At 41.7% G+C, this 27,487-nt stretch overlaps 1 protein-coding gene across 14 annotated transcripts in view; it reads right to left on the bottom strand.

Annotated features, from left to right (window-relative positions):
• Nucleotides 1-27,487, bottom strand: part of ENAH (ENAH actin regulator) — a 129,899-nt gene that overhangs the window by 89,470 nt on the left and 12,942 nt on the right. Inside the window, exon 1 of one of the 14 annotated variants that reach the window (XM_059145081.1) lies at nt 25,144-25,178. The exons of 12 other annotated variants lie outside the window; for them this stretch is intronic. In XM_059145081.1, the coding sequence (XP_059001064.1) occupies nt 25,144-25,163 (20 nt within the window). In that variant the 5' untranslated portion in view covers nt 25,164-25,178. Of the gene's footprint in view, nt 1-14,474; nt 14,715-25,143; nt 25,179-27,487 lie in introns of those variants that run through there. One more of the 14 variants, XM_059145083.1, reaches the window with a different exon arrangement.

The raw sequence follows: 27,487 nt of genomic DNA, 5'->3' as shown, positions 1-27,487 counted from the left end.
TACCAAAAGCCATGATAAATATAGAGGAACTTCAGATGCATTCCCCTGAAGTCAAAAGAGGACTGCAGACAGCCCAGCCAACACGGAAAAAGGAAAAAGAAAGAGCTACACTCAAAAGGAAAAGAGAACACTGGCACTACTGCCACAGACGACATCACCCATCTATGAGAACCCATCCACTGCCCCCCCAAAATCTGTACGTTTGGGCAATCTCAAATTCTAGTTGGCCTCTTCAAGGAGCTCAGTAAATTGACCCAATATATTTATGCAAAAGCAATGGTTAATCAATGCCTAAATCAACCTGAAAAAGCATCAACTTGCACAATCAGATAGGGAGACATACTATTAAATTACAGACACAACAGTATGAACAGTAAGGTGTGAGCACAAGAACAAGGGCCAAGTAGAAAACAATGGAACTTTCTTCATGACACAGGATGAAAGGATAACTTAATAAAGGAGAGAAGGGGAGCGCCTGGATGGTCCTGTCAGTTAAGCATCTGCCTTTGGCTCAGACCTAATTCTGAACTCCCAGGATTGAGCCCCACATCAGGCTCCCTGCTCACCGGGGAGCCTGCTTTTCCCTCTGACCCTCACCCTTCTCATATTCTCTCTCTCTCTCTCGAAATAAAAATCTTTAAAAAAAAAAAAAAAAAGGTAAAAAAAGAACCACAAATCAATGGCCAAACAAGGAATTGATGGTTCTTGGCCGTCCAAAATGAGGACTCTAATGTTCTAACTTAGAACATTTCCCTAAGTAAACTTAAGTAATGTAACAAGCATTTAAGATTACACGTGGGGGATGCCTGGGTGGCTCAGTGGGTTAAGCCGCTGCCTCATCTCAGGTCATGATCCCAGGGTCCTGGGATCAAGTCCTGCAGCATCGGGCTCCTTGCTGGGCAGGGAGCCTGCTTCTCTCTCCACCTCTTCCTGTCACTCTCCCTGCTTGTGCGCTCTCTCTCACTCTGAATAAATAAAATAAAATCTTAAAAAAAAAAAAGATTACACATGGAACTTCTTGAAAGTTCAAAGGATTTTTTTTAACAACACATACAGTTCTTTATCAGAATTCAAAGTACATGTTTAAAGCTTGGACACTTAAATAACCCCTGAAAGAATTTAAGATACAGTAACTTGCAGGTCCCATAAAATTTTTAATTATACAGTAATACTCAAAATTAGAGAAAAACAGGACAAAGTACACCTTCAAATAGACGCACGCTTTTCTCTTTGTCCACAACGCAGTTTCACAAAGACAGGGAGCTGCTGTTTATGCTACCATGGCCTCAGACCACAGGAGAGGCTCATGGCAGGCACAATGGGCTGCGAGTCACACTTCATTTTCAAAGACAACACTTAGAGCCTATCAATCAAAATGACTGTGAAAACTACATTAAGGAAAACATCTGTATTTACCAAATGCAGTTTTAAAAATCAGAGATTGAGCCAATATACAAAATCATAAAAACCCACTTTATATAAAATTTCACAAATTTAGTAACATATGGCTATTGGACTGAATGGTCAAAATAAAAATTGGTAGTCACGCATAACTGTAAAGAAAAAAAGATCATGGCAAAATCAGAAATGTGTTACATAAAACAAATGAAAATACCACCCAAAAGCCTTTCACATATTGAGTCTTAAGGGGTCAATCTTATTCAACTATAATTCAAGGTAAAACTTTTTGTGAGCACTATAAATTTCTGCTAGAAACTTCTAATAAGCAAACATCTGAGTGTATGCCCAAAAATTTTTAGTAACAGTATACATTATGAGTAAAAATAATAACAGTCATTCCACAAAATAAACTCAGAACCCTAAACAGGTTATTTTCAGTGGTAGACAATAAAAACAGGAATTCCTTGTCTCTTCATTTTGGAAAAAAACAAATTCCTAGTGGATATTCCAGGCAAATTAAAGCCCAGACTCTTCTACCATTTCCAGCCAATGAAGTTACTACTGTTCCTTTTTCCTTTGGACAGTACCTTGAAAAAGAAGGGACAACGGAGCCAAAGGGGAAACAGTGCTTCTACCTTTGGGGCGGGGGGAGGCGCAGAAGCAGGTGGGAAAAAGGCACCAAGCAGCTACTGAACAAGGGAGGACTGCACAGAGTGACCTATCCACTTGAAGTGAACACCACGGTGTAAAAATCCCATGTGTTAACTCAGAATCCTGGACTATATTCCGAACAGTATGTAAATGACCTAACAGTAGAAATCCTCCTTTTTTATTCAGCTAAGTATGACAAGAAAGCAAATACTTTTGTAAATGGTGAAAAAACAAGATTTGAAAATAAGCATAATAGAGATGGTTTAAGTAAGCCCTAAGGGAAAAGATTATAAAATGGCTGCAGGCTGACTTTAGTCACCGTTAATTAGACATTCCAGTAGGGGTTGTCAAGGGTTAAAACAATGCACAAAGGGGATGATGTCAGCCTACAGTGTTGATTTCTCACAGGGTTTATGAAGGAAAATCTGCACAACAGAAAAACAATACCAAAAACATGAACCTAGAGCAATCAAGGGCCTGTTCATTTCTGAAATGCAAATAGGAAACACCAAATTAAAATCTTAAAAAAATAAAAAAACCAACATCTTGTAAACAGGCATATTACTTTGAAAACACAACAACAACATCGTAAAATAAAGCTCAGAACATGTAAAACAAAGTGCTACATCTTCCCTTTCAACAGTCCTCTATGTCACAAAAACAGTACTTCCAATGTACTAACCACGTCATGAATTACTATAATCCAATTTTAAAAAGATTGGAGACAAAGATCTAGCTCTTAAATTGTACTGGGGGAAGAAAAAAAAAGCTGCCATTTTTTTTCTCAGTATTTAATCAAGCTAGGCTGTCAAAGTTAAAACTAGGCACTGTTCTTGTAATGCACAGGCTCCAGTCAAGCCACAGGGAGGGAGGGAGTGTGTGCTTGTGTGGTAACCTAACCGGGTACCAAGAAAAACCCAAGCACCATCACAGACACAGGTCAGTTACTGGTCTCCACTGAAAACCAATGCTGACCTACCACAGGAATCCCTCTGAAACATGGTGCACCCTGGCTTACACCATTTTTAAACTAGCATTTTCACATGATTAGAAAAGCAAAAAAGCACCTAAATAGATGTATTCAAGAAATGACTTTAACACTAACTACAATTAGAAGGAAACACATACTGTCTTGAAATGAAAAATGATAAATATTATTTTAAATTTTAAATTTTATCACTTTGATGGAGTTTTCTAGTGAAAAGGTGAGGAATGCCAAAAACAAAGAGCACCAACTGAATCAAGGATTGCACTCCCACCCACTGACTAATCTGACTGCTGACCTTCAACAGGTTAGCTTCACTGACTACCCTGCCACAAGCTTCGCAACCATGACCCACTCAATCCTTGGAATAATCCCAGCCAACAGGTATTGCTGCTATCCCCATTCTGCAGATAACAATACTGAGGCTCAGATGTTAAAGACCTTGCCTAGGATTATAAAGGTTCTAAGTCATAACCCAGGGTTCAAACTTGAGCCATTTGAGCACAGAATGCTTCCCTTAACTACCAAGTGGGTATGTATTTGGTCTTCTGGGTTTCAGCTTCTTCACCCATGCAGTCAAAGGTTCTAACTGTACAATCAAAGGTTCTAACAAAATGCAAAAGCAGCAACAGAGGTTTCAACTATTAGGACAGATTTAGGAGGAGTGGAAAAGAGAGTCAGTAAGAAAAACACAAATGCCCCAATTAAAAAAGGACAATTCACAAAACATTCGGAGAAAACAGAGATGAAAACACTCCAGTTAGCTATGGCAAAGAAATGCAAGCTAAAACAAAGAAATGCAAGATACCCTTTTTTTAAACCCTGTTAATGCCCATCTGGGAAAAAGGTGAATCTTGTCGATAAAAATGAAATGGTACAAGCCCTGCCAAGAGCTGTTTGTCCTTATGCATCAGGAGTCTTTGAAATGCAGATATCCACTGATTCAGCGGATTACACTGTTTATAAGTTAAGTGTATTCTGTAAGTGTATCATGTATGTACAAATGTTAAGCCAACAACCACTCGTGATGATGGGAAATTCCAACAAGAGACCAACTAGGTAAATACATTTTCAGGTTGAACTTTATGAAACTGTCGATATTTGGTCACTTGTAAATTGAAATACACAGAGTAACTTTAAAAATAATATGTATCTGTATTTAAAGTTGACCTTTTAGGACGCCCTGGTGGCTCAGTTGGTTAAGCGTCTGCTTTTGACTCGGGTCATGATCCCAGAGTCCTGGGATTGAGGCCCACATCAGGCTCCCTGCTCAGTGGGGAGTCTGCATCTCACTCTGCCTGCTGCTCTCTCTGACAAAAATAAATAAAATAAAATCTTTAAAGCTGACCTTTTAAATATTAAAGAGGAAAAAATAGAGACAAACCACACTATTTTAGGTAAAAAGAAAGGTCAGTAAAGAGAATATCTGAGAATCAACTCTCCACCTGGCACCTTTACAGACATTGTCTCTAATTTCCTACAGTCGCCCTGTAACGTACTGTTACTCTCAGTTCACAGGTTTGGGAGCAAATCTCAGACAGGTTGAATAATTTAGGAAACTAGTCAAAGGCAAGGCTAAGATTCAAAGCAGACCTTCATGTCTGACTTCAAAGCCTGTACCATCTCCAATCAGTTACTTCCTCAAGTGTATTAAAACTAATATTATAACATATTATCAATAACAGGAGGACATCCAGGACATAATAAAAAATTTTCATGAAATAATACTGCTTTCAAAGCAAAAAAGACCATGAAAATACATGTTGTGGGCTCAGCTGTGACCCCACCCCTCAGAAAGCCACTGTATTTGGAGATGGGACACTTAAAGAGGTGATTAAGGTAAAACGAGATCTCATGCAGCTGGCCCCATCCAACCTGACTGTTGCTCTTAGAAGAAAAGATGAGGATACAGACAGAGGGCAAAGTGAGGACAGCGAGAAGGTGGCCTTCTGCGAACCTAGGAGACAAGCCTCAGAAGAAACTGGACCTACCAATACCCTCTTTCTGGACTTCCGCCCCAGGGCAGAAAGAAGGTGAGTTTGTGTCAATGAAGGCACCATCTGTGGTGTCTGGTTCTGGTGGCCCCAGCAGCCTACCACGCTGCCCCTACTCTGAAAGGACTGAACGTCGTAAAAACCTAAACCTGACCCCCCTCCCATATTAAAGAAAATATGCTTTTAGACAGATTACCCAGAAAGCACCAAAAGAGAACATTTAACAAATACTTTTAATGAAATATGAGATCATTTTAAAAATATACCTCTGGAAAATTTAACCTACTGGAATTACCATATTAAAAAGCTTTGGTAGGGGCGCCTGGGTGGCTCAGTGGGTTAAGCCGCTGCCTTCGGCTCAGGTCATGATCTCAGGGTCCTGGGATCGAGTCCCGCATCGGGCTTTCTGCTCAGCAGGGAGCCTGCTTCCTCCTCTCTCTCTCTCTGCCTGCCTCTCTGCCTACTTGTGATCTCTCTCTGTCAAATAAATAAATAAAATCTTTAAAAAAAAAAAAAAAAAAGCTTTGGTAGTCCATTCAATTGCAATCCCAAAACTAGCCCTTCTCACACCTATCTAATAAAGTAACCTACCTAGGTCCTGATTAATGCAGTGGACAGTGCCAACCACAGACATGAGACGCACAGCAGAGTAGTGGTATGTCTTACATGTCCAACACTAAATAATGAATGATTTTTCTTTAAAGGCAGAGACCATAAACAAGAGCAGAGCGCCACAGCTGACTACAAGTGTCAGCACAACTTGGGAGCTGGAAAGCAGATGGATCCACGCGGACGGACTGAGCAAGCTCAAGAACAGGGAAATTATCTCATGGAGTCATTGCTGGTACAAACAAAGAAAACCCTAGAAAGGCTCTGGAATCAGGAATGAGGAAGGCTAAAAAGAACTGGCTGAAACACCCCAGAAGAAGTCATCCATCAAGTCCCCAGATCCCATAACGCAAGTAAACAAGCAGACACGGAGCCCTCAGCACTGCCAAGTTCACAGGGGAAGGACATGAACAAAGGCATTTCTGAGGGAGGCCCACCGGGAAAGATCACCACCAACAGCCCCCTGCCCGCCTACCCCAGCTCAGCTGCAGGGTCTCCGCATCCCACCTTCGCCTCTCAGGCAGGAAGACCCTTTTTTCCCTTACAGGAAAAAGGACCTATAGACACTGACAGCTGAAAGTCTCTCTGAGAAAGTCGTATCCAGCGGTCTGGCCAATAGAGCGACACCCCTCTGTAAGGCTCCATCCTCAAGAACGTGCCTCCCAACTCATGGTAAGAGAAAAACAAAACAGAGACTCACACTTAAATCTGACAGCCAAGGACCATGAAACATTCGTGAAATCCTCCAATTTGGAAGATAAGAAACAAAACAGAGGGAAGGGAGACATTTTTTATAAAACAAAAACAAGACAATGCAGGGAAGAGGAAAATTTTCTAATTACATATAATTAATATCCTCAAAGGGAAATATTCATTGGAGAAATAAGCATTTTATTAGAAGAAATATTCATTAAACAAAAAACTCTTTGAAATTAAAAAATAAAAAATAAACAGAAAGAAGTTCATGAATCCAGTAAGAGTTGAAACATAAATAACAACAAAGATAAATGAAGGGAAAAAGATAAAAGCTAGTCCAGAAGGCCCAGAAACCCCATACGAAGCTCTTCCCTTTCAGATCGCCCATTACCAAACAAATTGCTGAGCACTGAAGGACTTATGCTTTTAGATTTAAAGTATCCATCAAAAGGCAGCACAATGATTTGGTTTTTACAGACTCACATTAAGACATACCACAACAAAGTTTCAGAGCACCAGGAATAAAAGGGAAGTTTCTAAAGCTTCCAGAAAGAAAAAACCGGTTTCTTCCAAAGGACTGAGAAACAGAATGATATCCAATTTTTCAGAGTAACCCAGAAACTCAAAGACACTGGAGCAACACCTTCAAAATCCTGAGGAAGAATAATTTCCAGTCTCGACTTCTAACCACAGCCAAATTACCAATCAAGCAGAGGCTCTAAGAAAAACATTCTTAGACACTGTAGGTCTATAAGAACTTGCTTCCCAGGCCCCATTTCTCAGAAAGCTACAAGTGGTGAGCAATACAGAAAAAAGGGAAAGAGAATTCACAGGACAGTGAAAATTATACTGTACATCGACCAAAAAAGCAACTGGTCCAAACTGGAGCAGAAGGTTAAAGGTATCAAAAAAAATAAAAAATAAAAAGCCGCTGAAGGATGGCCTGGTATGTTTGTACTGAAAGGAGAGGTCACCATTGGTGGGCTAGTCTGAGGCCAAGAAAGTGGTGTGAGCGTGGAAAACGAAGTACAAAATGCCAAGATGCACCAAATCTAGACTCGACAAAGTCATCTGCAAGGAAAATGTGACCACAGTGTACCACAAAGCTCAGACATAAACATTACTTATGTAATCATAATAATACCAATCTTGGTTAAGACTGTTGTTACATAACTGTATCTAGAAGATGAAAAGAAAAACACGTAGAGGGAGGAGGGACTAAGAAACTAATTCCGTACCTTCCACAATGGGAAGTCAAGGCATAAATTCTAAAACTGGAGCGAGTCAAAAAATGTTTGAAATACCAAAACAACTTCAGAAGAAGCATGGAAGGTGGCAGTGGTTCTTCTGGAAAGCTGGATTCTAGAAAGAAAAGGTACAGGGCCAGGGATGCCCCTTTTTTTTTTTTTTTAAACTCTAGGATCTGTGGAACTATTTGACTTCACAAACTATGTATTACTTTGATAAAAATTAAATGTCACAATCATGCTTTAATTTATAAAAATCATGCTTTAGAATAATATTTAATTACAGAGGAAAATATCCACAGTACATTACCAAGGGGGAATCACATTACAGAACATTATGTTCAATAAAAAAAGAATAGAAAATAAACATACGAAAAGTGGTTTTTTCTGGAGTAGTGGCATTATTTTCATTTTCTTATGTAAGCTTTTCTGTATTGTTCAAATTTTCTAGAATATACACACATTACTTTGTAATTCAATTAATTAAATAAAGAAGAAGTAAAAGGTCAGTAGAGCCCAAAGACCAAATAATTAAATAATGATTCCTGTCCCAGTAAGTCGCTTAGGCCTCACTGTGTAGTTAAAAATAAATTTGTAATTTTTATAATTATTATAAAACCCTGGGGGACACTCCAAATCTAGCAAGAAAGAAAAAAAAACAACGCCAGGTCCCCATGCCAGAAGCTGTTCTCATCTTTTTCAAGCATCCTTACATTTCATCTGTCGTAAACTTCACACCAAGATTACAAAGCTCAGAGAGCTGACTTCCAGCTTCAAAACTCTAGATGGGAGCGGTCACTTCGTAAACCTAAAATGTAACCCAAAATGCTGGAATACAGAAACAACTTAGAATTTCTCTTATGTCCAAAACAGAACTAAAATTAAAAGGGGGGGGGGCAACCAATAAAGTAGAGGAATATTTACAAAACAGAAGTAGTACAACCACTACAAACGCTGGATTTGGCCCACACATGTGTTCGAGGGAAAACCAAATACTCGAATGTTCATGACATTGTACTACCCCAGCATTAATCCAAATGTTCATCAAAAGTAGAATGGATAAACAAACTAGCATTCCACACAGTGAAATAAAATGAACAAAATGAGTGACATGCACAAATGACACAAAGCTGACGTTACACCAAGGCAGCAAGACACTGAACACGCACCATGCGGTTCTATTTACGTAGAGACCAAAACAGGCAAAACTAATCTATGCCGTCACAAGTGAGACAGTGGTTTCCCTCTGAGGACAGACTGTGACTGTGAGAAGGCAGGAGGGCAGCAGAGTTCTCTTTGCGCTCTGGGTGCTAGTTACATGGGTCTACTAAGTTAGGGATGACTTAGGATATGTGTTCTCTCCATTACCTGTTATTCTTCAGTAACAATTTCAAATTTCAAATGACTAACAAGCACATGAGAAGATACTCAACATCAGTAATTATTAGGGAAAGACAAACAAAAACAAAAAAACAAGAGATACCCTTCACACTCACTAAGATGGCCACAACCAAAACAATAAAAACAAAAACAAAAAAACTAAAAATCAGAGCTGGCAGAGGATGTGGAGAAACTGGAACTCACATACATTGCTGATGGGAGTGTAAAATGGTGCAGCCACTGGGGAAACCAGTTTGACACATCATGAGTAAGTTAAACACAGACTGACCGCATGACTCAGCAATTCCATCCCTAGGTCTATTTCCCAAGGAACTCAATAGAGGACCTCAGAAAAAACTTACATATAAATGTCCACAGCAGCTCCATCCACAGCAACCAAAATGAGAAAGAACCCAAATACCTGTCTATAGACAAATGGAGAATCAAAATGTAGCTATCTACATACCAAGCAATGGAATGAAAAGGAATCGAAGTGTGAAAAAGAATTAAGTATTGAGGCTTAATACAGATGACCCTGACACCCTAGCTAGATAGGAGACCAGACACAGAAAGCCATACATTTGGTTCCATTCATTGCACATACCCAGAACTGGCCAGTCTGTCAAGTCAGAATGCAGATCAGTGGTTGCCAGGGGCTGGTGGGGGGTGACTGTTTCACAGGTATGGGGCTTCAAACAGTGCTGGCAGTCACACCACATGACCAAGGTACTTAATGCCACTCATTCATGCACTTTAAAATGGTTACCATGGTAAATTCTGTGCTATATCTATTCCACCACAAAAAAAGAAAAAAAAAAAGAAAAAAAAAATGTCTGAAAAAAGGTAACCCTTAAATGCAGATCAGGATATGGTTAGCATTTAAACTAAAAACAATCCATTTTGCAAAGAATTTTGGCAATAAATAATAAAAAAAATTATCTTTGGGGACACCTGGGTGGCTCAATTGTTAAGCGTCTGCCTTCGACTCAGGTCATGATCCCAGTGTCATGGGATTGAGCCCCACATTGGGCTCCCTGCTTGGGGGAAAAGCCAGCTTCTCCCTCTCCTACTCCCACTGCTTGTGTTCCCTCTCCCGCTGTCTCTGTCAAATAAATAAATAAAATCTATTTTTAAAAATTCGTTTTTGGGCGCCTGGGTGGCTCAGTGGGTTAAAGCCTCTGCCTGCAGCTCAGGTCATGATCTCAGGGTCCTGGGATCGAGTCCCGCATTGGGCTCTCTGCTCTGCAGAGCAGAGAGCCTGCTTCCTCCTCCTCCTCTCTCTCTCTCTCTGCCTGCCTCTCTGCCTAATTATGATCTCTGTCTGTCAAATAAATAAATAAAATCTTTAAAAAAAAAAATTCGTTTTTGTTCAAGTTCATATTTCTCCTTCTGAGAACCCTAAGAAACAAACCAAAAAAAACCCTTTAGATCCAAAAGTGCTCATTATAACATTTGTAATAGCAAACCCCCCTGCAAAAAAGTAACTAAATGCCAAGCTATCAGAGAACAGGTAAGTAAATCAACAATATATTTATAAAATTAATTATGCCAAAATGAAAAATGCTTATTGAAGGAATCCATTATAAAACAGGGGAATATTTATATGAAGAAGCAACTGTGATTAAAAGCAAATAATACAAATTCTATAAACACAAGCCAATTATTGTAAAAGACTCAAAGAATGTTTACTGTGGGTTTGCTATGGACACTGTATTTTCATTCTACTTTCTGTCTCTTAAACAAAAGTAAGCTCTTTCTCATCTCTGGGCCCTGGGACCTGCTCTGTCTACTTGGAATGCTCTTCCTCCTCACCTGACACCTCCTCTCTCCTGTCAACTCAGACTTCACCCCTGAGAAAGGCCGGGTTCCCCTACCCACTCCCATCGCAACAGGCCTTGGTGCACCCCCCGACCCCGTCCCACCTTTTCCCACCCCACAGTTCATCTTCTTTACACTAACTTGAGAGTAACTGACTTGATTTACTGGTACATACTGCTTCTCCATTCCCTACTAAAATACACCCCCTGAGTACAGGGACTCTCATCTTGTCTATATACACATCCCAGACAACTGTACCCACCAGCAATAATGAGTATTTGTGAAGCTAATCAATAAATGCTCATTAACCTGTTTCCTTTACTTTCCCACAGTTTGTCAATATTCTAAAGTATATACTACTTTTCTTTTTAATCCTATTTTTAAAGTTTAAACTACTTCAATGCATAAATATTATTTATCAAGGCAAAGAAAATACAGAACTTTGTTGGTTATTCCCAAAGGACAAGCCAAGGGTCTAGTTTTTTATCACAACCACAAAAATAACTAGTAATAAATCCTTCCTAATAAAGGATAATGCTCTAGTATACTTTATAGGCTATCTTATCTATTTTCAGAAGCTTAGAGAGCTCAAATTTCAAGTTCCATAAGGTGTTTAATCACCTTCCCCAACACCAATCCTCCCTTCATTCTATCACCCATGCCCTTCCCCACCATACGACCTTGAGTGCCATTTTAAAAGAGTCACATGTAATGCATGAGAATTATTTCAGAACTCACTGGGAACAGTATGCAAAAATATTAAATGATGTTGAGAAGTAAATAAATTTAATCCTACTTATATATATGAATTTCAAATTGAGATACACTAGAAAAGCAGCCTCTTCTGTTGATCTGTGGTTGAAATGCAGTTTCACAAGAACATAGCTATATATAGCATTTATAATTATATTTATATTGTATCCATATACAAAAATTGAAAAGAAAAATATCCTTTTCTGAAGAGAGAGCGAGTCCAGTCGTGATGTTCAAGAATCAAAAGTGCAACCACACTTTGTAGGGGACAATGCCAGATTCCAATAAAATACAAGCATTTAAAATTTACTGTCACTGTTTCCATTTGGCATTGAAAAACTGCACCCCTACACTAAATCAAGGTTTGAAGATGCCTGGCTTAAATGCTAAAAATCTACTGAGCCAGCAAATATAACCTTGAACATCCAAAAAAAAAAAACGTTCTGTCATTTTATCATTAGAAGAACTTTGCTGGTGTACTGACAAATGTGCCAGCCATTTTAAAAGTAGATTTAAATTCTACTCACAATGATACAACCAAACTACATATACAAATAGACCTCCAAGTTCTTACTCTTCAAGGCTCAAAGATACCACCAGAGACCTTCTAGATTAAAAAAAACCTGCCCTGGTAACACAGAAAGACCTTCTACTGATGACTGACAGCTTACAGCTCAAGCCTAAATAGATCCAGGGGTTGTTAAGATCCTGGTGCATAGTTCAGACACATTATCTGGTGTTTAAAGATGAGCATACATCCACATTAAAAGTTACCCACCACAGGCTCTTATTTCTGTAGTATTAAATAAATGTTCATTCAGATGATCAAAAGAATCTCAACAGAGCAGTACTAAGCCACAGGGTGGCAATTAGTGTCTTCTGTAAAGTCTTGACATAATTAGAACCATCACAGCAGGTGAGAGATCTCACCCTATGGATGCCACCCAAACCCACTAGGCAAACTTAGGATTCAACCAACTAAGTAAATTCCACTACCAACGCTTCTAGAAATTATTAAAATTTAAATTCAAACACAAAATATGGATATGATAAATCATGCCTCATACAATCCAAACAGTAGAAGGCATTTGTGTCTCTGCCATTGCCAAAATGGGTAAATAATATACAGCTAATTTTTTACATTCTGCTACCACCACTCATAATTAAACTCTGAGCAAAAACTAAGAAAACACACAAGCAACATTTTTAGTTTCCTCAATACTAGCTGTCAACTACTCTTTAAAGGAAGCTCCCCTAAACAGAAAGGTTATCCGTTAGCAGCATTATCAGCCAAAACAAAGTGAATGCAACAAGAGGACTGAGCAGAGAAAACACTCATTCTTGGGGCACCTGGGCAGCTCAATGTTAAGCATCCGCCTTCGGCTCAGGCATGATCCCAGAGTTCTGGGATTGAGTCCTGCATTGGGCTCCCTGCTCCGAGGGGAGTCTGCTTCTCCCTCCTCCTCTCCCTTTCTCCCTGCTGTGCTCCCTCTCTTGCTGTCAAATAAATAAATAAAATCTTAAAAAAAACAAAAACAAAAACAAAACCCCTTCATCTTTGAAGCAAAGGAACACAATTTCAGGAACCAGGAAGCAGATTTCAGCCACATACCAATGTGTACCTAATCCCCAAACAGACTGTTTAGCAGCCGCTGCCCCAAACATGCTCCTGGAGGAAAATGACAACTCCCTGAAAGCAATCAGCTTTCCTAACATTCAACTTTTCGGTAACTGGGGAAAAGAAAAAGGGAACCATGGGCCAATATCCCTAAAAACTAAAATCACCAGCAGCCCTCTGCACAAAGGACTCACCCATCTCTCTTAAAAAAGAATGGTCATCCAGATACAAAACTGCCCCAAGGACTGCTTTTAGCCAACCAGATGCCAATTTAAATCCCTGTCTCCTTTAGTTCTCTCCTTCTAAGAGAATACAGCACAGAAATAATGGGACAACTTCCTCTGCTCCTACCATCACTCCTGCTTCATCACTCACTAATAAAATAATTCAGGGATCCTAGACAGGTGCTCAGGGCTCTTCCCATCCATTCATTCATTCAGTCCAGAAAGAGTCACTGAGTGCCCACTAAACGTCACAAATTATCCTACCTTGTTTTCCTCTGAATCACTGATGAATCCTCAGTGATTTCTTTACTAAAACTCAACTAGAAGTTTTAGTCTTACAACACTGAAATGAAAAAGCAAAGAGCCAGCTCTGTGCCTTAAATTTCCAGTTTTTAACTATCTTTATACCAGCAACTACTAGGAAGCCCCTCAAACCCAACCAAACAAAACCCCAAAGGATTCTGACACAGCAGAAAGGCAGAAGGTTAAGAAAATCCCAAGACTCCTACAATGGCATACCCTGAATTAGAGATGTCCAACCCACAACCATTCATCTCCCAAAAAGCACTTGCCAATGCTTTGAAGCCAGTGAAAAACACACTGTACAGAATACAGCCAGCACTTACTGATTGGACACTCAGAGAAACAACACAGCTTCACAGATCAATACTTGCCATTACCACTGCAATGTATTCCGGCATATTCTATTCTTTCAGTTCAGATAAACGCTGTTAAAAACCCAGTTGGAGGGGCACCTGGGTGGTTCAGGTCATGGTCTCAGGGTCCTGGGATCGAGCCCTGCATCCCACTCTCTGCTCACCAGGGAGCCTGCTTCTCCCCTCTCTCTCTACCCACTTGTGAAATCTGTCAAATAAATAACTAAAAAAAAAAAAAAAAAAAAAGCACCAGTTTGAAGACCACCACCCTAAACAGTCCTTGCTTGCCCTGCTCCCCGCTCCTCAGCCTTATTTTGGAGACAGAGGAAGGGAGGCGAACTCCTGGAGAGGACAGCCACCCGAGCCTGGAAACTCAGAGGAGTCCCTGTTCTCAAGGCAGATGACGGAGGGAGCAGCATCGAGGGTAAGGGGGTTTTCAAACCTGGGCATTCCGCTGGGAGACGCTGAATGGGTGGTCCTGGAGAAATATTTTTAAGACCTATCAAGTCAATTTTGCGGCCCCAGTACGACAATGAAAATCGCTGATGAAGACAAAATATACCGAGTTGCCCATATCTGACGGGTTTTGTTTTGTTTTGTTTAGAATATCTTAAACTTTTTGCCCTTTGAGGGTTACCTAGACCACTTTTGAATGGACATCCGTGGAAGGCCAGTAACCGCCCTGAGCGAGCAAGCGCCAGGCGGCGGCCCGCGCTCGCCCCTCCCGCGTCCTTGTGGAATGAAAGCTTTCCCGCCCTCTCAGCACTCTTCAGATCGGTTGGACCCGAGCGGGTGCTAGGGCTGGGGGATCGTGCCTCAGTGCTGCGGGCAGCTGGATCACGAGGTCCGTTTCGCCTGGTAGCTCCCAGTTTCCAGCACGAACTAATGGCACACTGGCCTGCCCATTTTCATCGAGGTCCGGCTCACAGGTCTTCCGTGGTTTGAACGTGCACTCTGCCTTGAAGTCAGCTCCAACCCTGACCGGCCCAAGGGCGCCCTCATCCGCCCTGCCTCGTCCACCCCTCATCCCGGCCTTCCCAGGATGCAGCGCGGCAGCGCTCCCAGGGTGCCCCACGCGCCAGCAGCCCCGCACTTCCTGTACGCCGGCCTCAGACCTCCCAGAGCTGCACATGGCCCAGCTGGACTACAGCGCAGCACCTGTGGCGGCGGGCGCCAACCCCCACCCATCTCCAGCTCGGCCTACGGCCAGGACCCACCCGCCTAGCTCTCTGAGTCTCTTCCGCCCCGAGCAGCCAAGGAGACGATCCTTTAGGCGATCCTTTCTGTCCCTGACAACCCGGCACTCGGCAGGGCCTTGGGCGGCTCAACGGAGTCTTCTCCGGGAAATCCCTGCCCCATTTCCTCTACGGAGTGCCGGCTACGCCGTCCGACCTACCAGCAGATTTGGTCGCTGGGAGAGCCCCTCACACCCCGGGCCTCATGTCACCACCACCCGGGCCGTCGCGGCGTCAGTGCTACTCCATGCACAGAAAACCTTCCCCAACATTTCCTCCTGCTCAAGCCCTCCTGACTCTCACCCCTGCGGCCAGGACCACGGAGGACCTCCAAGTGACCTCTCTCAGCCTCAGGGCACCACGGGTTAGTCAGGCGGACAGAGAGACGAACACTGCACGCTCTCACTTGCACGTGGCACCTAAGAAGGACAAACCCACAGAAATATACTAGAAGGGGGTGCCAGGGGCTGGAGGGGGAGAGGCGGCCAGGGTGGAGAGGGGGGCTACACGGATGCGAGCTCAGTTCTGGGCAGTCTACAGCGCGGCGACTTCGATGAGTCGGATGTTGTTAAGACAGGGCGTCTTAAATGTTCTCGCCATAAGGAAAAAGGGGATTATGTGAGGGTATGGAGGTGGTGAGGATTTCACAACATACACTGATCAATTCTGCACGATGCACACTTAAACTTCCCTACGTTGTCAACAGCGTTTCTCCATAAAGCTGGGGAAAACAGCAGTGCACGCGTAATGAAATGGTCTACCTCCTCAACACTGAGGTTACTTTACACACACACCATGAGGATCCTATCACACCACCCACCAAACCCCTCAGTGGTTTTTACTAAATTATTTTGAATTCAGACTTCCCCCATATGGCACAGGAGCCTCCAACAACTGAACACATCCCACCACCTGGGCACATACTTCAGCCCCCAGCTTCGTTGTCACCTAACATGTCCAAATATAAGCTGCTACATGCGTGCTCTCCCTTCCAAAGCTACTCCCACAGCGCAAGGGGACAGCAGCATTTGGTCTGGTGGACAGGGACCATAGAGACCCGCTCATGCTCTCCCACAGTCTCCTCTGACCCCCTCCTTGTAGCCCCCTATCCTTGTAGGAAAGGCTTAAAACGCAGCTGAAACTGTTGCTACCCCCAATATGAAACATCCTGTGTACTATCATGTTAGATGCATAGAGGGGGTGTTTTTAATGTGTCATTGGTCAACTCTTTAAAAAGTCTTATTAAGACCATGTAACAGCATGGAAAAGTGTTAATGATACCATGTTAAAGAGACACCAAAGCTCATGCATCTTAAGTGTTAGGGTTTATAGGTAACGTCGTTCTCTTTCCTATATTCCAAATTTTTTTGACAGTGCTTCTAATTTTAAATTGAGGGTGATGGATATGTTCCATAGCTTGCCTGTGCTGATGGTTTCATGGGCACACACATGTCAAAACTTATCAAACTGTACACTGTATATAAAATGTACATTAATGAAGCTGTTTAAAAAAATGTCTCAGTGGTATGCCTGACAAACTGCTGCAAAATGTCATTAACCCAAACCTCAAACATGTAACTACAGGAAAGGCTGGAAGGAGGGGGTCCAAGCAGGAATCTGCTCCATAAAGTCAAAGACTGAATTTCAAAAGGAAGAAAGGACAAACCTGAAAAAAAGAAAGATATGCTTCTAAAGAAACTCCCCTCTTCCCCTCTAAAGAAACCACCACCCCCTCCATACACCACCCAGTACACAGAAGCCTTCTCTACTCAGAGCAAAAAAAAAAAAAAACTTGGAAGTTAAGGCATTAGAAGTGGAACTTTTGTACTGCAGAGATTCGGGATTACACTAAAACCCAGAAGAAAAGCAGTCAAGAACTTTCAAGGCATCAGAGTCCTTCCCATGGATTTAAGAAATCTCAGGGAAAAAATCCAAAAAATAGGCTTAGAGAAAGGGCCAACATAAAGAGGTGGCAGGTTTTTTTTGTTTGCTTAGGAATATATGCTTCTTGTGCTTCACTTCTCTATTCTATTGCCCCACTTTTTTTGTGTATTTTATCCTATAATTAGTAAATTAGTCCTTTTCATTTGTTTTCTAAAATGTTTTTCCCAATTTTTTTTTTTTTTTTTTGCTTTGCTAAATATTAAGAAGATACTTCTCCAAGGGTTCCCAGATTAAAGGGTAACCCTTTTGTGCTGGGTAGCTATTCTAAAAAACATCTGTATTAACCTGGTACCAGAGTAAGGAAAGAAAGGAAAGAGCCAACATGTCTTTTTATCAAGGAATCAAAACCCCATAATTTCATCTATAAATCCGAAGTACAATGACTCTCTCATTAACAAATCTCTTGGAGGAGATAGAGACTTTAAAAGCTAAAAGCTGGTGGTTTCCTTGGAACGTTTATTGGACATTAATGGGGTGGGGGGGATGGATGGATGGATGGATGGATGGATGGATGGATAAATAGATAGATAGATAGATAGAAGCTGGGTAGCCTAAGTGGCTCAGTTGGTTGGGCGACTGCCTTCAGCTTGGGTCATGATCCTGGAGTCCTGGGATAGAGACCCACATCAGGCTCCCTGCTCAGCAGGGAGTCTGCTTCTCCCTCTGTCCTCCCCCCTTTCAAGCTCTCACTCTCATTCTCTCCCTCTCAAATAAATAAAATCTTTAAAAAATAATAATAAAAGCTAAAAGCTTTGTAATTTGGTGGCAATTGAGCAATCTGTCCTTGACAACAAAAGGGTGCTCTGTTTCCCACATCCGGTCTCAACTTCAAGGTGAAGAAGCTTAAAGATCCCCTGAAGGGAACATACCTGGGATCCTGGTTCTTATGACACCTGGCATGGGGTCAGTTCTCCCCAGGCCACAATCTTACATGGCGTGTACATCCTGCATCACCAAGTAGGTGGGATGTGAAGTGGCTTCTCCCCTGCTCTGACACCTGATGGTGGAGTGCTTTGGTCAATAACGTGGATATGAAACACTCGGACACCGGGTTCCAGCATCCCTACTCTCCTACATGACCCACCCCAAAGATAGGAGTGGGCAAGAGCCAAGTCTTAATGTGAAAATGAGTTTTCAGGGGCGCCCAGAGTAACTCCTGGTCAACCCAAACTGCTCATATTCTTCTCATCCCTGAGGTCCAAAGGCAGCTCTGATTCTGGAAGAGGTGTACTTCTTCAGCTGACCTGAATTTCCAACAGTTTCAACGAAATCATCTTGCCTACCATATAGACACAGCTTACATATAACTAAGGTGGAGTCCCACCGAGACAGAAGAACACTGCTTAGGAATACCTAGTGACTTCTGGATTTGTAGCAACTGTGTTATTAATATTTCATCTCTTCTATTTCCCCCTCATTTTTATAAAGGCAAAAGTACAGTCACAGTCAATCAGTGCACCCCACACTCGGTACAAGGGCACTAACAGTGCACCCCCAAGCCAGCAGCTCATCCACCCTGCCAACCGCCCAGATTCTTGTTCATCAGCTGATGTGAAAAATACTAACCTGAGAACTGGAAGCAGTGCCTGCAGGCACGGGGACACATGAGAGCTCTCACAAGTAAGTGTCCTGAGTCCTGAGCAAGAACTTCTGGACTCAGTCATTCAGGAGGATGCAGACAAACCTTCTCACTAGAAGAAAATGATGGGATCTAAAGCTTAACAAATGAGGTGGAAGGCATTTGCCTTAATAATTTAGCCCTTTATGTTACTGTTTTAGTTAGGACTCTTAAGAAAACGCTGTCATTGCAAGACCCATTTCTCAGTCAGTGTAATTTTGTAGGAACATACTGGCACAAGTGGATTTAGACATGTGGTATCAAAGGTGCCTGTTAGATACACAAATGAATTAAGTTCTCAGATGACTGTCTAGAGCTCACGAGAGACAGGGAACCTGAAGTTTAAATCTGGGAATCAGTAGTACAAGGGACATAAAGAAAAACTGGGAGGAATGCAACTTCTGAGGGGGGAGAAGAGAAAGACAGCAGAGGGAAGGACCCAGGGATGCAGCCAGTGTGATAAAGAGAGAATCAAGAGCTTCAAGTCCCTTAAGTCCAAGTGGCTCAAGGCCAGGAGGGCTGACTGTGCTGGATGCAGTGACAAAGCCCGGGGTGACCAGGAGTCCCTTCCCTCAGCCTCCTCTCCTCAGAGAAAACATTCTTCTCAGCACATGAGAGTTTGGAATCCTGTAACAACCATTCTGAGAAAAGCCACTTGACCTCCAGAGTTGCTAATGATTTTCTAGCTAGAGAAGCAACAGTAACTCTGGCTACATCCCAGAAGCACCCCCTGGACCTTGTTTGGGATGCGTATGCTGACTGTACAGAGCCCAAAGGCAGGGGGAAGGAGACAGCCAAACCTATTCCTGCCCCCAGCTTCCAAGGGAATGGCATTTCCAAAGACTCACTACTTTGTCCCACACTCTCCAACTTATCAAAACAATGAAAGCAGAAAGAGTCTGTTGCTTCATGCATCCAAAAGGGCACAGCAGTAAATGAGTGCTTACCTAGGCAGCAAATGCATCATCACAGAACTTAAAGAGAGCCAGAGGAGATGGGGGTAGCCAGGCCCTCCTCCTCCCAAACGCAATCCCACCACCTTTAGAGTCTAGGTGTGATTCAGGATAAAGGCCCAGTGGAGCCATGAGTCAATCCTTGTAGATTTAAAGGTCAACATCAAAACATTCTCTGCCGCCGCCGCTTGCCGTGAAATGGACACTCTGTATATTTGCAGGCTGCCATGAAAACTGGCACAACACTTCTGGAAAGCATTTGGCACTGTGATTTAAGAGCTTTTAAAACGGTTTCTATTTATTTGGAGATCTAATACTATTTCTGGAAATCTATCTTAAGGAATTAGCTGCAATTAGGAGGAAAAAACCCTTTGAGTTCATAAAGCATTATTCATTATACAGAATCACTTTAAACCATGTAAATAGCCATTTAAAAGGAAATAGGTAAATTACAGTGAAATATGCAACTAATAAAATTGTTTTTTAGAAGCATAGAAATTGCAAAACATCAAATGAACAAAATATGCAGAGCTCATAATCAAATGTGTACATGAATGCACAAAAATAAAGGGAGGAAATTTTTTTTAAGATGGTGAACAGTGAAGAGAAATGGAAGTAAACTGAAGAGCTAATCTGGTTGATCAGGATGGTACATACAAATCGGGGGGGATTCAGGCCAAGGAGTCTCAAGGCAGATGATGTGCCAGAATATTCACAGGGGGAGGGAGAGAGTCAGAGGGAAGAGTGGGTTCTTTAGCTAAAGAATGGGAGTAGAGAAGCACCTGGGAGGGCATCCGACTCTTGATTTGGGTTCAGATCATGATCTTGGGCTTATGGGATCGAGCCCCGTATCAGGCTTTCACTGGGCGTGGAGCCTGCTTGGGATTCTCTATCTCCCTCTGCCCCTCCCCACCCCTCTAAAATAAATAAGTAAATCTCTATTTTAAGAAGAAAAAAAAATGGGAATAGAGATGTGATCCCTAGCAGAAAGAAAATCCATCATCTCTAGCATTAACAGAAAGCTCCAAGGACACCGGGCACTGCCCTCTCCTGCCTCACTCCAGCCTTCTACTCCTCATTCGAGATTGCCAATATGAGCGTCAAAAAGGTTCTCCATGAAGAAGAGGAACATGAACTCAGAAAACAACTGAGAAGCAGAAGATCCAGTGCTGAAGGGCTTCAGACTTTGGATGCATCACATCAGAATTCCCTCATAACCTACTTCCCTATATACATGTGTGTTAGGCTACCAGAAAACACCGTGCATTCTGCGCACTCTCCCAGAAGGAACAGCATGGGAAGTGGCCCAGAAACAGGCCAGAAAAGGGCACTAAATCCTCGACATGTAATTAGCCGTAAATTTATAATTTTATACACAATTCGCCATAATAGAAAAGAACACAAACTGCATTCTTTTAGAATTTATGACATACACGATTTATAGCCAAACTAAATGCAGTAACAGTCCAAAATGCTGGCAAAAGATACTAAATTTACTTGAAAAAATTCTGTAGCTTTTTTTTGGGGGGGGTAGTTTTGAAAAGATCATCACTCTTAACCACTGCACAGAAAAGAAAGTGATTCAAAGAAAGGGCGCCGTCTCGTGGCAGCTGAGTACATGGGTCTGGACTCCAGGGCCCAAACCCCAATTCCATCTGGCTAGTTGCGTGTCCTGCTCTATCTCACACAATGTGTGCTCTCTTGGAGCAAAGCAAAAGCACTATTTAGGTTTGTCACGAAGATTAAATGAGTCAGTTTATCAGAAGCACATGGAAGACAGCCTGGCCTAGGTCACTAACTGGCCTCACAGCCTGTCTCTGGAGGAGGACAGAGGGGACAGCCAGGACACCACTGTGAAGGTGCCCAACGCAAACATCCCACCCCGAGACAGGAGACAGTATGTATACTGTACCACCATGCTCTAGAAAAAGGCTATTATCTGTCATCCACTTGCTATCAGAAGATTTTGATTTCTCCTGGGAAAAAAAAATAATAAACTATTAGATTCTACATGAGATTCTATATAAGGCTAGGAATCCTGTAAAAATAATCTTTATCAAGCAAGGCCTTCTGACATTAACTTCTGGACCCATACTTCAAAAGAAACAAATAAAGCTCTGATGTTCCAATTACTTAACTTGAATTTTCCAGCAAAAATGTACTCGTTTTTGAGTAAACAGTAACAAAACAAATATACAAATACAATACAAAGCAAAAATATAAAACCCTTTCTTTGAACACAGCATCTCAGTGTAACTTATATGTGAGAACTGAAAGACCTCCCAGGCCTTTAAAGTAACCAATTATAAAAAGCAAGGAGAATCATCTTTAAACGTCTGTTTTAAAAAGAAACCTTGCAAAATAGCCCAAAACCACTTCTCTCCCATTACAAAATGAGCATGTGGTGCGAAGGGACACAGAATACCAATTTCCGATACCCTGTACTGACAGACAATGCTTGTTGCCTGGCAACAGGGCCCGCAGGCTGGAAACAGCACAGAACTCCTTTTCTCCACTTGCCAAGCCACAGTTAACCCTGTCGTAGCTGAGGAGGGATGCAAACACTGTCAGGCAGAGACTACTGCCAACACCCACAGCCTAATGGTAGAAAATCTAAAGCCACAGAAACACAAGCCCAAGTCCCAGCCCATTTATATCTTGAGAGCAACTAAGATGCCTTTACTCTGCAGATTCCCTATGTACAAGGAAAAAACCGCTGCCCAGTGGACACATTTCTTTGAAAAGCATCATCTGCAAGAATTGGTTTACAAAAAAAAAAAATCCAGGATGCCTGGGTGGCTCAGTGGGTTAAGCCTCTGCCTCCACTCATGTCATGATCTCAGGATCTTGGGATCAAGCCCCACATTGGGCTCTCTGCTCGGTGGGAAGCCTGCTTTCTCCTCTCTGCCTGCCGCTCTGCCTACTTGTGATCTTTCTCCTTGTGTCAAATAAATAAAAATCTTTTTTAAAAAAATCCTAGGTAATAACATGCCCATGCATCTTTTGTTTTATAATTTAAAAGAAGGAATTTGAGTGTTTCATTTTGTTTTCTAAAAATCGTAATTTATGAGTGAGGGCTGTAATTTTCTAACAACTTAAATTTTTCCCGATTTAAAATGTTATTTGAACTATTTGTATGTATTATCTTATTACTTATACAGGTAATTAGTAACATTTCATAATTTCAACAGAATTCTGCTTTATCTAAAGACCAAAACATAAAAGCTTGTTATTATTCTTGCCATGGCTTTAAAAACGTTCATCGTTTTGGGATTTCCCCACTTCTTTTGTGAAATGGTTGCCACACTCCACCTAATAAACAGATTAAATACCAGATAAAATAAACTTACAGAGTGGCTCTCAAACTTTTCGAAGATGAGAAGGCCATTTTAAAGTCATGACTTGTACGTTGACTGAGAAAATGTGATTGAAAAGCACTTTGGGGGGGCCCCTGCCCTGGATGGCTCAGTCAGTTAAGTGACCGCCTTTTGATTTCAGCTCAGGTCATGTCTCCAGGTTGTGGGATCAAGTCCCATGTCCCCGTGTCCCCCCTCCCCCTCCACACTAAGCAGGGAGTCTGCTCAAGATTCTTTCTCCCCTCTCCCTCTGCCCCTCCCTCTCTCTCTTTCTAAAAAAAAAATACATATAAAAGCACTTTGAATTTACCATCTTTGAAATTAATCTGTATAATATCTTAACAGCATGTACATATTTACTTGAAATATGATGCATGTGAATTGAAGGCTGGCAGCTCAAGATCACAGGCAAAGCTTGGTGCACACAGGTGTATAAGTACTCTGCAAAATAATCTTACAGCTGCCCTCAGAGCCCACAAATGGGAAGTCATTAATCTACCAGAAAAGTTCAAATCATTTTGAAGACCTAGGGTAAAGTACACACAGGTTTGAAAATGAACCACTCCCAGGTTCGGGTCCAGGCTCCACTGCTTGCTGGCCATGCTCACTCATGCGCTGTCTCTGTCTCTCTCCAGCCAGAGCATCACCGAGGCTAATCCCCCCACTACAGGTGGCTGTGCCCTTCACGGCCCATCAGTATCAATCATTCCTTTACCCTGTCCTTCAAAGACTTACAAAATCTGCCCCCCCTCACTACATTGCCCATCACTTCCTTCCTGTACAAACTCTGAGAGGAGAGCAGAGACAGCACAGGATGTGATCTTAAGACTGGACCTCAAATCTGAGCAGCAGCACTAGAAAGTAAAAGAATTACGGGCCGTATAAAGTCTGAGGAACAAGGTCTTTGAAATTAGGCAGGACTCTAATTTGAACCTCAGCTGTCATTCACCAACCACGTGACTAAACCCAGAATTCCTCCAACGTAAGTGACCACACCAATCTCACGGCTTATCCTAATCCGTTATATAAAGTGATTCACCAGAAGCACCTAGCAAGTCGCCTGGCCTGACCTTAAATGTACAAGTAATAGCTTTTACACATCACAGATTGACATATTTTACAGAAGGAAGGAATATTAAAAGTTGTCATATGTCACTGGCCCAGCGTGAGCAAAGGTTCACCTTGGAAATACTGTGACCTCTAGCCAGGAATTCATGCCCCGTGCCTGGCCTGTATCGAGCTGCCAGATCAGTGAGGAAAACTGATCAAGTCTTTGGGACACAAAAGTTCATCATGAAAATATCTTTTAAAACAATGAGCTAATTAAATAATTGCATGAACTAACAATGAGGTATAACAATTTCTTTCAATGGTTTTTTTTTTTTCCATTTCACTTGTGTTAAAATTCAAAAGTTGATTTTTTTTTTCATCTTCATGGAGTTCCTAACTTAGAAATGGGATTTTATCAACTGATTTCAGGACAGATTTTCTTTCTGAAACACTATTTACAAATTGTGGTGATGTTACCAAGCTAACAGATGTGTCTTTTGTAATAAAAATAGGGAACAGCACAAAAAACACCTTTTCTCACTTAAACAAAACATTTAAATATTTTAAATGTTAAGCTTTTTTTTTAAACTTTTCAAAATTGTACAGTAATTCCTGATATTACAGAATTTAGAGTAATAGATCTCAACTGAGGGGACTTTTCCGCCATGCAACATTTGAGGCCGTCTGGAGACATCTTTGGCTGTGGCCACTGGGGGCCACTGGGGGACGGTTAGGGTGAGCTACTGGCATCTACAGGCAGCAACCAGGACAGCCTCCACAACACAGAATTATCTGGCCCCAAACATCAATAAAGCCTGATTGAGAGGTTGGGATTCACAGTGGAGGAAAAAATACTTTCTTTCAAAATGACTAGAAATATCTAGTTTTCCCAGCATCATCTGTTGAAAAGATTATCCTTTCCCCATTGAACGGCACCCTTACCAAGTCAACTGACCACAAATGTGCAAATTTCATTTCCAGATGCTCCGTCTAGCTCCACTGGTCTACAGGGCTGTATCCACACTGGAGCCACATTGCTGGGATCATTGCAGCTTTGAGGGAAGTTCTAAATCAGCAAATAGAAGTCCTCCAACTCTATGCTTTTTCAAGATTGTTTTTACTATTCTGGATCCCTTGAAATTCCATCTGAATTTTAGGGTGGGCTTCTCTATTTCTGCAAAAAAAAAACTTCCATTGGGATTTGACAGATTATATTGAACGTGTAGATGACTGTAGTACTGTCATCTTAACATTATTAAGTCTTTAATCCATGCACAGAGCTCTCTTCATTTAATTAGACCTTCAATTTCTTTCAGTAATATTTTATAATTTTTAATATACAAGTCTTTCACTTTCTTAAATTTATTCCTAGGTATTTCATTCTTTTACATAGTACTGTAAATAGAGCTGCATTCTTCAGTCCTTTTTCAGACTGTTCACTGCTGATACATAGAAACACAACTGATTTTTGTGTGTTGATCTTATGCCAGGCAATTTCTTAGTTCTGGTAGCCCTTACGGACGTTTTGCATGTGTTTCTACTTAACGTGTGCGTATGCACACATCCCCCCAAATTTGTCATCTTGGGCAGTTAGCTGATCAAAGGGAGAGATGAAGGAGACCAAAGTTGTGGCCCATACCATAGTAGGAAACTATGGAAATGATGTTGAAATCCTAACACCCACCCTCCACCCCCCACCCCTGTACCTCAGAACCTTACTTGAAAACAGGGTCATTACAGATGTAATCAGTTACAATGAGGTCACACTGAGGTAGGTCGGGCCTTTAATCCAATAGGACCAGTCTCCTTAAAAGAGGAAAACACCACACGAAGACAGAGACACACAAGGAAAGGTGGCCATATGCCCACAGAAGCAGAAACTGACTGATGCATTTATATAAACCAAGAAATGCCAAGGACTGCCAGTAAACCCCAGAAGCTGGAAGAAGCAAGGAATGAATTCTGGCTCAAGACTGTAACATAAAAATCCCGAGTTTCCAACCTACTGGCCTGCCCTACCAATTTCAGATGCAAGATCAACTCGTCTGAGTTTCCAGTCTGCCTTACAAAGTTCAGATGTATCAGCCCGGATTACCATGACTCAACTCCAAACATCCACCAGTAAAGGGAAAGAATACATTTGGAGCTCACAAAAAATAAACTGCCTGCTTCACAACTGTACCCATGATTTGTATAAAAATGTTACTGAATCAGTTTCTGATTTTAGTACTTTGTGCAGATTCAAATAGAACTGCACCAATTAACCAGTTAAAAGGAAACAGAATTGCTGATTAGGTGATAGGATACCTATTTGAGTAAGGTTTCCAGGCAGAAAAAAAGAGACTTAATGTGTCATCCTTATACTACATAAATGTATTAACATTTACATACGGAAATTTCTTATCCCAATATTACACCATGATACCTTCACTTTGTCACTTAATCATACCTTTCCGCGTAACTTGATTATAAGGGTATAAAAAACATACTGTATTTAACTCAAAATTGTTCAAAGTACTATCTTAATACCTTTGAAAAATAGCAGAATTCAGCTAGAGAATTAAAATGGGAAGGCCTAAAACAATCAATAATCATGAGTTTAGTTTTTGGTGTTTTTTTTAATTATGAGTTTATTTTTTTAATTTATTTTTTAAAAGTTATTAGAAGTCCCTGATGATGCCCAGCATGTTACAAAGTGCTTAGGGAAATGCACCTGAGTAAAAGCTTACCTTTAATTTTTTGAGGGAAAACTTATGCCTGGAGTAGTACCAAATGCTCTGGAAGGTGAACAGATGCTATCCACCCAAGAAGGGAGTGATCACTAAAGACATAAAGTAAAGAGAAAACTGAAGCAAGAGACAGAGTGGGCGCCAAAGCAACTTTCAGGAAGACAGAACAGAAGAAACAAGACCAAAATCCCATGGGTACCTTCGGGGAATCACAGACAGACCATCCTGAAAGACTGGCCTGGCGGAAGGCTCACAGAAGGTGCCGAAGGGCCAGGTGGAGACACCCATCCTGAGTGCCACGGGGACAGGTCAAGGGTCTCAGGAGCAAGTTTGGGGCCACACAGCGCCCAAGCACAAGGTTGGGAAGGTCGGGGAGATCCGAAGGTTGATGGGGGAAACAGGAGGCTGGTTCCCCACGATGCAGACGATGGCTCTACAGTTCAGGGCTTTATTTTTCAATTTGAAGATTCCTCTTAACACATTTTAAACATCATCTTAAAATATAAGTTCTCGGGGCACCTGGGTGGTTCAGTGAGTTAAAGCCTCTCCTCTGCCTTTCGCTCAGGTCAT

Source organism: Mustela lutreola, chromosome 14 (assembly GCF_030435805.1).
Source record: "Mustela lutreola isolate mMusLut2 chromosome 14, mMusLut2.pri, whole genome shotgun sequence".
In the NCBI taxonomy this organism is placed as follows: Eukaryota; Metazoa; Chordata; class Mammalia; order Carnivora; family Mustelidae; genus Mustela; species Mustela lutreola.
Note: the sequence above shows the minus strand (reverse complement) of the source record. Positions and strands in the feature narration are given on the sequence as shown.